Source organism: Tyto alba, unplaced genomic scaffold, assembly GCF_018691265.1.
Source record: "Tyto alba isolate M040663 unplaced genomic scaffold, T.alba_DEE_v4.0 Super-Scaffold_21, whole genome shotgun sequence".
NCBI classification, from domain to species: domain Eukaryota; kingdom Metazoa; phylum Chordata; class Aves; order Strigiformes; family Tytonidae; genus Tyto; species Tyto alba.
The window spans coordinates 3,984,576-3,996,600 of NW_024881295.1; the positions used below are offsets into that span (position 1 = coordinate 3,984,576).

At 33.8% G+C, this 12,025-nt stretch overlaps 1 protein-coding gene across 7 annotated transcripts in view; it reads right to left on the minus strand.

The window, feature by feature from the left end:
* The window catches only part of CCDC91 (coiled-coil domain containing 91), a 154,575-nt gene that overhangs the window by 44,670 nt on the left and 97,880 nt on the right, over positions 1 to 12,025 (minus strand). For all 7 annotated transcript variants that reach the window (XM_032995071.2, XM_032995068.2, XM_032995069.2 and 4 more), the window contains 3 exons: positions 10,287 to 10,379; positions 10,054 to 10,122; positions 8,112 to 8,288 (listed from right to left, as the gene is read on the minus strand). In XM_032995071.2, coding sequence (XP_032850962.1) covers positions 8,112 to 8,288; positions 10,054 to 10,122; positions 10,287 to 10,379 — 339 coding nt within the window. The remainder of the gene's footprint in view (positions 1 to 8,111; positions 8,289 to 10,053; positions 10,123 to 10,286; positions 10,380 to 12,025) is intronic.

Consider the following 12,025-nt stretch of genomic DNA (forward strand, 5'->3'; position numbering starts at 1 on the left):
AAATGACCAGCAACATGTAAACAGTCATATTTACAATTAGATCTGAAACAAAACCATGATACAGTCCAGAATAACAAGCAACATGGTGTTGAAGGTACCAGAAAGCTGGAGGGTGGGAAAGAAGAGAGGAAAGATTAAGAGACCTATTGAACTTCAGGTGATAGTGATGCACTCATAAAGAGATATAAAAGAGATTTATCAGTGGTTTTAGTGTAAATAGAAATAGCACTCAAAATGGGCACTGAGGAAAAAGTGAGTGAGGCTTTGAAATTCAATATGAGCCAAGAGGCAATTCTGCACAGAAATCATAAAGCAACTATCTAAACCTAGGGAGGCAATAGTTCCTGATCCTGCTGAAGAAGCCTAACATCATGAAGCACCACGGTAAACTACTGCCAAGCAGCTACCCCAGTAGTGGCATCTTGCCCCTCCATAACATAGGGGTTCCCAAACTAGCCTTGCCAAATCTATCTCCTGCCTTGCCAAAATTACCAGATTACTTGTTGCATCACACAGAATCAAGATGCAAGTATCGCAAGTTACAGGAGGCACACATCTTCAGAAAGCAGTTCTATCTTACAAACAGTATGATGACTTCATAATAAAGTTGTAGGGAATATCATAATAGCATGTAGCACATCACTTAAAGTGGTAGAAGAAACAGATTTTTGCACCATCATCATGGATTTGCAGTTGAATGCATGTTTACATGTAAGCAGTTCAGGAGAAAATGTATGTATGAAAGCGGTGAACAGACAGGGTAGAAAGATATTACAGGAGATCAAAGGAGAAAAGTTCTGTAAGAACAACCTTGAAAACTACCGTGTACAACAAACAAAGAAAATAAAGATGGGTAAGTATATTGGAAATGTGAAATTCATTCACAGATTTCAAAATCAGGAAAGAGGCATGCACTTGCACTCAATGTTCTCTGTTTTTTTTTTTTTTTAAGGTAAGGAAACCCTGGTGCCAATAAACAAAATCCCGTAGTTTTGACACCTAAAAAGGATATGTCAGGCAATCTATCTGCAGAAGTAGTCCTACTGGACAATAAAAAGATAAGACAAATGTATAATCTCCATATATTTTCTTTTTTCCTCATTCTATCTTCCAAATTATTAATTATACACCTACCGATTTGATGCATGAGAAAAACAGAAGTGTTTTTTACAGATTATAGGGCTAAGAAAGGGCCATTCTACAGCTAATAAATCTGACTGAAAGACAGAGAGAGAAATAACTTTTCAGACAAACTTTTTTATTTATCAGTTCTTCCAAGCTTTTCAAATACAGGGCAATGAGGAAAAATATTTAGACAAATAATAATTTTCAACCAAAAAAATAACAGTTAAGCAATAGTAGAAAAGAAACAAAAGCCACTTCTTTAAATATACAGCCAACACATTCACATTTCACCTAAGTATCTTTTGCAAACTTACATATGCCTGGGTGTGGAACTCCTTAAGGCATTCAATACAAAACTGATTCATGCTTGCCGAAACTATCAACAGAAGCACTCCCTCAAGCAGACGAGCATGAATACCAAAAAGTTTTAATAATGTAATAGGTAAGTAGCCATTCATTTTTTAGGATCAAGCACTGTGTGTTGTAGGCATTTTGATTTTACCTTGTAAGCAATGGCATATAACGGTGTTCCTAAATTAATGGAAAAACATTAAACATACTATAAGGCCCATACAGTACAGAAGAGTAACATTTTTTTTTTCAACTATTTATATGTTTGCCAGTAAAATTATACTAATACATTCCAAGATCATAAATTAAAAATTTATTGTTCTGCAGAGAACACTACCACATGAATCCTCAGGAGTGTGAACTTATTCAATTGTCTTGAATGCTTAGAGATTTACTCATCAAAGACTACTGGGAAGTCCACATTTTTTTTTCCATAAGCCTTTTAGTTAACTTTTCTTACAAAAATATTTTTTCTTTGTATATCTCAGTATATCTCAGTTGTGGCTTGGCTGAATGAAACACTACAGCCTCAGTTTTCCTGAAATACTCTCCCATTGGTAAGATCATTTTGCCTTAGTGCTTTTGCTCATATCCAAGAGGAAGCAGAGTTTATGTTAGTTCTTTTAATAAATTAAAGGCTTTTTTTCCGAATTATTTGCAGCCTTCAGAACACTTGAGTCTCTAACGTATCTGCTGTGTGGATGATGGCAATGATGAACACAGGCTCTTCTTCCCTTGAGAATTAGGGTAAACTATGCAAGATTATACACAGTATTTTAAATTTCAGCCTTCAGGAAATGACAAAGGTGATTCTGTGCTTTAGAAAAGTTATTAATTTCAAACTATGACATGGACCTAAATTTCCACAACTCACCCTGCAGCTGCCAACTTTCATTCTACTTTCAATGAATTTTCTTAAAACAGAAACTGGGGAGCATAAATTCTCTTTAGCTTCTTTTGATAATTCTCTCCATCCCCTCCCCCTCCCTGATTTCACCTCATTTATGTCATTGAGTATTTAGCTTTGTAAAATGGTATCAACTACCACGCAGAGGATTGTGCATGATAGCATTATAGCAATGGTAGCTACTGCTATATCTACTCCACATTGCCCATTAATTATAAATACAATATATCATCCTTCTATTTTATCCAAAATTTTACAGAACTCATTATCTTATATCACTGAATAAGTTTTAGATTTCAGTTTTTTCAAAGAATACAAAAATAAGCAGAAAGAAGATTATAGTGGAGAGCACTGACCATTGTTTTTTCAATGAAGTTTATAGTTGTTTGAATTCTGGGGGAAAAGCACCTGCTTTAGCCAAATACCTGTTATAGTTTCTCCTTATCTAGAGGGTAACCACTTCTTTATTCAAATAAGTGTTCTAAAAAAACTTTCTAGTGGGAGAATTTCACCAAGCATTCCTCTCAATACTGACAAATACCAGACATATTAAACTCTCCCTGCAGAGAAGTTGCCACTGCAAAAAATGCCATACAATTGTCAAACATAGAAAAGAAAATGCTGGAAACATACAAGGTTACATTTAGCCTGCTGAATATATGAGTTCCTCATCTATAATGTCTTTTCAATATGTTGCAAAATGATCATGAAGTTACTGTGCAAATGAGCATTATCTTTGATCAAAAGACTATTAATTTCTTTCAAGGAGAGCTTATTCTCCCTGATTAAAAATGCAACCCCACCCTCCCCAGAACTAAGAATCATCTTCTGAATTAAAAAGAAAAACAAAACAAAACAAAACAAAACCCATCTCTTTTATAAAAGCACTAAGCACCTGGATAACATCATGCATAAAATCTGAAGATGTTGCTAGTCTCAATCAAAAGGAAAGCCTTTTGGACCTCTAATATCTTATAGACTCTTGTGACAGTGCTCTAGGAAAACTTTTACCATTTCCTTGGTGAGGTAATGTATCTCATTTACCCCTTCAGAGTTATAAGGTTTCAAAGAATACCTTCAATTTAATTACAAATCTCATGTCTCTAAGTAAAGACCCCAAGTCACTGGAACAGTCATGCTTTCATGAAAACAAATGCAATATTCATGTTACTTTAATCCTTTAATTTCTTTTAAAAAGGAGAAAGTGATATGTCAAGGTTGCTCCATCGAGCGAAAACGTTAACTCAGTATGTCTTAGCTCCTACTTTCATTGCAAGTTTATCTTTACTCTGCTGTTTTATTTTTGGTAACAAAGTATTTGATCCTAATCATCAGTTACTTATTAAACTGTCCCCAAGTCTCCAGATTTTTCTCTGGCAATACAAAATCCATGAAATGAATCTTATACAGAAGTAGCACCTCCTTATCTGCAGACGCAACATCTATCTCACTGAAGACAAACAATTTTTTAGGACAAAGTTTTGTCAAGCATGAATATCTAACAAGTAGAAGTAATATACATAAATCATCCAGGTTTGCATCCACTATTGCCCTCCTTCCTGGCTACTCTGCAACAAAAACAACAAAAAAGTCTAAAAAAATAACTGTATCATCCCTGCACAGTAAACATTCATCTTTTCTTCTTCTAAACAGATTATTTAGAGGATGAAGGGAAATCTCACCGCTTGATTCAGCAGAACTGTGATTTTCAAAGCTTTACTGTTCTTATGTCAAAATTATCTAATTGAAGAATACTTTAAGGATTTTTCCAATTGCTTTCTCATATATAACCAAGTTCTATAAGGTTTTTCTAGTGCACGTGTTTAAAAGCTCTTGAAAAAAATAACATATTTTATAAATAAAATTAGTGCATAGTAAATTCCTCCTTTAAAACAAAAAATCAAAACTCCTAAACATATTTTCTGGTCTAAAATGCAAGGGAGAAGCCAATGAATTCATACCATGACAACACAGAAATTTATTTTCCCTAATTTTCATCATTTAAATGTTTTACAGATACACAATGGGGCTGCAGTTTTTAAAATATGTCTCTCCCTTCTAAGTTATCAACTCTTGCCCTATGCACATACTAGTGTCCTTTTCCCTAATCATTTATCTACATTTACATTTCAGTGTTTTACATTGATGTGCATCTTCTCTGTTCTTAATTTCCAGCTATTTGGCAGAAATACTTTTTCTTAAGGCCAGGATTGTAGGCTCTTGGTTATGATTCTCAGTGTCTGATGACACTCTACCCTAGCTTCTGCTACCAGATTCACAATTCTCTTACGGTCCTGTTTGGCTGTCAAATTTGGGGTCTCAATTTCTTCTGTTATGTTCTTACTCAGCTCGGATGCAGGCCAAAATATATCTAAACCACAGAGATTATGAAGTGGATTTGTATCTCAAAGAGGATTATAAAATTTTGAATGTCTTCAAATTTTTCCATTAATTATTACTAGAGTTACTTATGGGTGCGATGACTGGAAGCCACTCCGCCTCACGTATTTGCAAATGGCTACACTGACTCTGACATTTCAATTTGAAGACTTACAGCATTAGTGAAGGAAAATTCATTCTCTTTAATACCTTGCTTAATATCTTTGGGTTAGTTCAAATCAGTAAAGTAAATGTCTTCAAAATAACTTACAGCAGAATAAAATTAATTTTTAATCCACTTTTCCATGTCAATTACTAGTGTGATACAAGAATAAAAAAGAGAAGTAAATATAAAACCATAATTTTTTTCTCACACACAAATTATTTTCTCTGCTGATAAAGTAAACTAAGAGAAGATTTTGTCAAAAAACAAGTCAGGCTTCTGTTTCCTAGTATTATGTTCCAAAATCAAGTATTATTCAGAAATAAAGTTCTCTTTCTCGAAATAATAGTACTGCTCTTAAAGCTCTTTTTATATGTCTGATACCAAAATATTATTTTGCATGTTCACTTATATTCAACTACACTCAGTTGTTTCATTACTTGGTACTAATCATAATAATAGTATCGGGTGACAATTTTGAAGCAGGAAGCATAAAGAATTATACAGCACAGCATAAAGAATTAAATGAGGCAAGTGTTACATGGCCACAATTTTACATTTCATTGTCTAAAAATGTTAGACTGTATGTTTTACTTTTGGCCATTACAGAGCTGACTTGACAGATTATGTCATCTAAACAATAATTGCAACAAAGTCAATAGTGCAGTTATAGCTCCTGAAAGAGAAATCTTATAGTAAAAAAAAAAAAAAAAAGAAACAACTCTGAGTGGAAGGCTCTACCCAGAAAAAATAATGTCTGCACAAACTGCCTCTAGTCCCAAGTGTTTTTCACTGCTAAACCAAAGCACCATCTGACACTGTACATAAGCTATCAGTCAGCACATCAGCTCTGCAGGACTTCTTTTGTTGTCAGAGAATTTTAGTAGTTGTCATATATCTATAATAGCAGTGGCCTAAAGGAGGCAGGCAAGTTCTTGGCAGAGATAACAAGTGAAAATTGATGCAAGAAACAGATTGCTACATGAAAGTCCATCCTACCCAAAGAATTTGTACTCAGTAATCAGAGAATAAAGTGTAACTTCAAATATGCTATACATTTATTTAAGAGAATTTTGGAAATCTCAAGAAAAGTCTCCATTTTCCTTAACTGAAAATAGATTAGGTATTTGAAAAAAGAACCTAACTCAAAGGAGAAATTATTTTATATTATGTAACTGAATAAGATAAATTATTCCTGTTACTATCAATGTTGTCAGAGCTATTCAGCATTTAAAAAGATGGAATTAACTAACGCCACATGACTACACTAAGAGCAAGATATTTACATGAAAATTAATCATAACACTCCAATACCTTAGTGTTACTCACCATCACAATTACACCACGAGATATTCCAACACTATCAAGTACTCGATCAGCTAGCAGCTTGAGCTGAAAAACCTATTCTTTTGAAAGGCCTGAATTTCTTCCTCAGAAAAGCACTGACATCTCAATGTATTTAAGACTTTCCCTGCAAGAATACATCCATCAGCATCGATCTTTTAGTATCATCCTGTCTTGTGACAACATCAAAGGCAATATCAACAACAAGATGAAACTCTGGCAGTACACTCCACAGGGAAGCAAACCTACTGGAGAGTCACGACATCAGCTTAATCCACCGCTCTCCCACCGCCTGGGACATTTTACATGCTCCCCAAATCCATAAATACAGAACCCCAGCCAACCTCATGCATCCAGCTACAGGAGTTCTTCACCAAAAATCTTCAGGATTCATCAAATCTCTCCTCAGATTCCATTACCATAGTCATCCTCCTATTAAATCTCTTCATGTTCCACAAGTTATAGAATCACTGTCTTTCTTTATTTCTCTCCCTTCTATTAATAGATTCTCTGCACCACTGGTACCAATTCTCATTCTGGATAGTCTAAATGATTCGTACCAAATTAAACCCCAAGCAATTGTTCTCAGCTTGAATTTCGCTTTGAAGTCAGCTGCTTATCTTTTTGTTGTAAAGAAGAGTTTGAGCGCCTGAAGAATTATTGGTATAGTAGAAATACAGTCGTGAAAACTGACATCTTGTCACTTGATACCTTTACATTCAAAAGAAGTAAACAAGCTATACACAAAGTAAAATCATTCTATTTGCACTAGAAATATAAGCAACACAGGGTATAATAACGGCTTAGCATCAAAAGCCAAGTTTTTGTGTAGTTGATTAGGTTAATAATTGTTTAATGCTTGAAGGGGAAATGGGTTCTGTTTCCAAAGAGCTGATTTTTTAAATTCTGTGATATGCTATATTACTTTTATTTTATTTCAAGTTCCAAAGGTCTTTTTTTGTTGTTGTTATTCAGGACATAAAAAAATATAGTAATATCAAATTCCAACACCCAAATTAAACTTATTTTGCTTAAAATTCTTCAGACTATAACATTCAAGGATGCTACCAAGAAACCAGTGAATTTACAGGCTGTTCCCCCAAAGATTTCCAGCATCAGAGACTAGAAAATTCAACTTCTGAAAGAGTAATTTAACTGTTACTATAACGTATTTAATTTGTTAAAAGCAAAATTGGGAACATCCCTCTCAATTTGTATTAAGTGACATACAATTATCCTATTTATATATATATATATATATATATATAAAATTTCTATAAAGAAACACCTCTCTAAAAAGTAACTCCAGAAACAATTCTGATTCATTACTGGTTTAGGCTTCCAGTTTTATAACCCTATCAGTTTTATAACCCTATCCTTTTTTTGCACCCATTCTATTTTTTGTCTTAGAAAAATATATTTTTACTAAGAGATAATGGAATTCCAGAAGAATAAGGGTCAAATGTAACATCTTTTCTCTTCCATAGGTATAAAAAAGTCACCTAAACTGTCTACAGCGTAAATGCCACTATCTGATCTACTTATCCTGGGCTCCTTTTGAAGTGAGTGGACAAACCCAGGCACTTACAAGGCATGATTCATCTCATTTCAATATATGTAGCTGAAAAGGTTGCAGGAATTTTGTTCTGTATGTGCCAACTTCTCTCCACACACAGTCTAGATGAAGATAAACAAACAAGATTGCTATGCACTGCAAACATCAACTAGGTGCACTGAGGACTGATAGATGTTACAAGAAAATCTACAGCATCATTAGGAAGGCATTCAAAAGAAAAAGCAAAATACACAAAGTAGGTTCATGGAAGAGTAAAATATACTGACTTGATTAAGCTTTCTTTGCTCTTGCATGGCTTCCCAAACAGCCTGGGCAATCTTCTCTTTATGTCTGTCATGTTCTGCTTCCCACATTTTTCTTTCTTCTGCATGCATCTTCTCCATATTTCTTCTCTCCTCCTCTACTGCTTTCAGAACAGCCTCCCGTATGACTTCTTTTTCAGCCTTTGAAACAAATCAAGCACAAATAAATGACCAAAATATCCAACACGGGTGCCTAACTCACATACACTACTTCTTCTAGTGAGATCTGTGAACTGACAAGATACGGGACGTGAAAATTTTCACTTCTGAACTATGAGCTTAAATTTACCTTAAGGTGCTACCAAGCAGATATTACCACCGGACAATGACTCTGTAGTTACAGAAGAAAGTTACAAACAAGGATCTTAAATATCCACCTACCAAAACCAAAATATATCGTAACTACTTTGCTTAATGCCAACACAAAAAACATGCAGCAGAAACCATGTAAGAGTATGTATATCAAGCTTATACAGCTTAATATTGCCATATATGAGATACTGGTGCTCTTATCTATAAGCACCTAAAGTTTAAAAGCACTCTGAGCGCTTTCTGTGGCAAAGTAGCCAATACAAACTTAAAATAAATGCGTCTTCCTTCCCAAAGCTCCTTAGCTATGCATTCTACAAGAAGTACTGTTTCATCTTTTTTTTTTCCCAAAGTTTACATTCAATCATTACATGAAATCATCACAAGGCACAAACTGAAGTAACAAGAACAGCCCTACACATGCTGAGCCACACAAATATATTTATCTGCAAGACAATCATTGCATAGTATCTACAAAAAAATAATGGCAAGCTGAAGTTCAAAATAAACAAACATGGGCTGACAAACCACGCCCACACACCCCTCAATTTTAATAAGTTTACAGGTCATTCCAATGCCCTTTGGCAGTGATTAAGGAACTGGTCAAATTAAGTTACAAATGGCAAAAAATACTGGGTTCCTCAAATACCTACACTTATAAATAAAGTGTTTCTTGCAATTCACTGGGACTTGATTTTTTATGTAGACATTTATAATATATAGTAAAAATGTAAGCTAAAAAAGTGCACTATTAAATTAAGATATTTTATTATACACACATTTTCCCCAAGATATCAACCATGTAACAGACTTTTTCTGTGTTTCTGAACATTATTCAGAGAGGTGCTCAGCTAATGTGCATATGCTACATATGAAGATATACAGGAAATGATAAAATTTAGCCTAAGCAACTGTGCTAGGTTATATATATCACTAGTTTTCCCAGATCATTACATGCAACTGAACTATTGTACTGCATTCTACATCAGTATTAGAAATGAAAGATAGTGTAATATTTCCAAAATTACTGTCCTAACCCCAATGGAATTAATAATGAAATATACAGAAGAAATCATATTTTTAAAAGTGAATACTCACTTTCAGTCAAACATAAACTTAAATAATGTAATTGAAAACGTGTTAAAATGTCCACATTTTTATGTAATTTATAAAATAGCTATGTCCTTACCGAAAATGACCATATTTAACAGAAGTTAAACAAGGCATGGTGCTAATTGTCTTATTAAGATCGTCAGTTGACCCTGCTACCTAGCCCTTCAAATCAAGATGTACTGATGTTGTTAACTGAAAGACCATGAAACCCAATATTTAGGTAACACTGACAACTGCACTGCAATATTGTGTTTTTTGTTATAAACTAATTAAGATACCATCTTAAATAGAAGTTACATAAACTATCTGTATTAAGGCATAAAATACAGCAGATATGTTCATGATTTATAGAACTAGCTTCTTTTATACACAGATAAGAACATAGATTTTGACAAATTTAGTTATGAAATAAGTTGCTGAACTTGGCATTTGTAATGACACGCAGGGAATCCACATTGCACACCTACTGTTTAACAAGAGATACCTTTGCAGCAGCTGCCACAGCCTCCTTACTTCTTTGTCTTTCTTCATCCAAACATTTGTCAAGGACTTCCTGTAAATATTATGAAAAATTAAACTGCAATACACAATAAAGGAGTGGCTAAAAATCATTTCAAACAGGCAAAGTCTTTGAGTGCATTTCAGAGTCAAAGTGCTCTTCCTGTCAATAATTTTGACAGGATCATTCCCCTTTTTTTTGGTAAATAAAAGCAATACCTTATGTTTTTGCGCCTGCTGCATCAAAGCTTCTTCTATCTTTTCTGACAACACTTCCTTCTCCGCTTGCAAAATGTCAAGAAGTCGCTGATGCTATTGGGAGAAAACATTCATACTACTGTAACCCCACTCTGCTAGTAAAACTGACAAAGAACTCATCCAAGACACTTAGGTTTGCCAGTTGCTTACAAAATGACTTAAAAGATTCAGTTAAAGATATATACAGCATTTCTTTAATTGATTTTGTGTCTTGAACAAAATTTACAATAAGAAATGTTTAGCTTCCAGATTATCTAATAATTCCTCTCAGTCTGAAGAGTATTAAGAAAGAAGTTGAAAAAAAATCACTATATAAAAACAACAGTTATAAAATTTATACAGATGGTCTAAGCAACATCAGACTTCAAACATTTCATTTAAACATCTGCAGAAATTAAATTATGCTTGTACTACCTCCCACTTATATGTATAGAGGGCAGAAGGCAAATGCATTTTTTGTAACAATCTGTGATACCATGAACACTGAAAGCCAGGAAATGAGAGCAAAGAGAATACTGCTTTCTTCTATTTTTCTTGTAAATGAAAATGTTTTTTCAGGGAGAAAATGAACACTGAAGTAAAGTGACCAGGTAGTGTATATGTAGATGTATAATCTGTCACTGTTCTTAAACACAAACCATTTATCTGTTTTTCACTAAACCAAGTAAAGCATTTGAAAGATGTGGGTCGTCTGTAAGAGCTAAGCTGTTTTCCAAATTAAAAATTAATGGAAATTACTGATGTTGGGTATTTGTTGTGAAATAATTTCTAGCAAGTCAGTACACTTTTTTTACACGTTATTTAAGAGATGATATATTATAACCTTACAGTATCAATACATAGCAATATTTTACAAGATCACCAAAAATGAAGTGTAAGAGTAGAGTTTTATATTAATAAAAGTGTATATAACAAACATAAGATTTTTACACAAACACTTATGCAGGCAAATACTCCTTTCACCAGCATTTCTAAGAAACAGTCATTTCTGTTTCATGATTTTTATTATGTTTTAAATTTAAGTGTCTCTAATGGCAGCTAGAAATACATTACCAAACTGCAATACTATGTTCTGAAAAATATTTTTTCATTTGAAGAATAGAATAGAAAACTTCTAGACTGCTTTATAAAATAAGACACCTATCTGCCCTTCCAGGATAAACATGTAAAGAGGCATTTCCTTGTGAATTTACTTAAAATAGGTCTGAATGGAGCAGACACATTCTAATGGAAAACACCTGTGGAAGGAGTGGTGAAATTCACATCATGGTTATACTTAATGATGTATAACTAACTTTTCTTGTGGACTCCGTATTTTCAGACATTAGCTTTAACTATCAGGGCACTTACAGAAATTATTTCTTCCCAGTAACTCAAAGGTGAAACAATATATGCATTTTATTAAACGATCTCCATGACTCTTCACCTGACTGACTGCACAGACTACAAATCTGTTATTCCACTTCCATTTGAAAGAATGACACAATAGAAGACAAACATATGCAGATGTTTTATCAGACATATGCCACAAACCAAAGTTTACTAAAGTCAGTTAAAAGACTGAAACTTCATTTGCTTCAGTGAAGAAGCAGTGATGGACTTTCTAAGGAGAGCTCATTAGAGAAAATCACCTCTATCTTTACAACATCTACAATAGAATGGCAGTCAACTTGTTGAGAAAGATTAGAATTTTTAGTGTG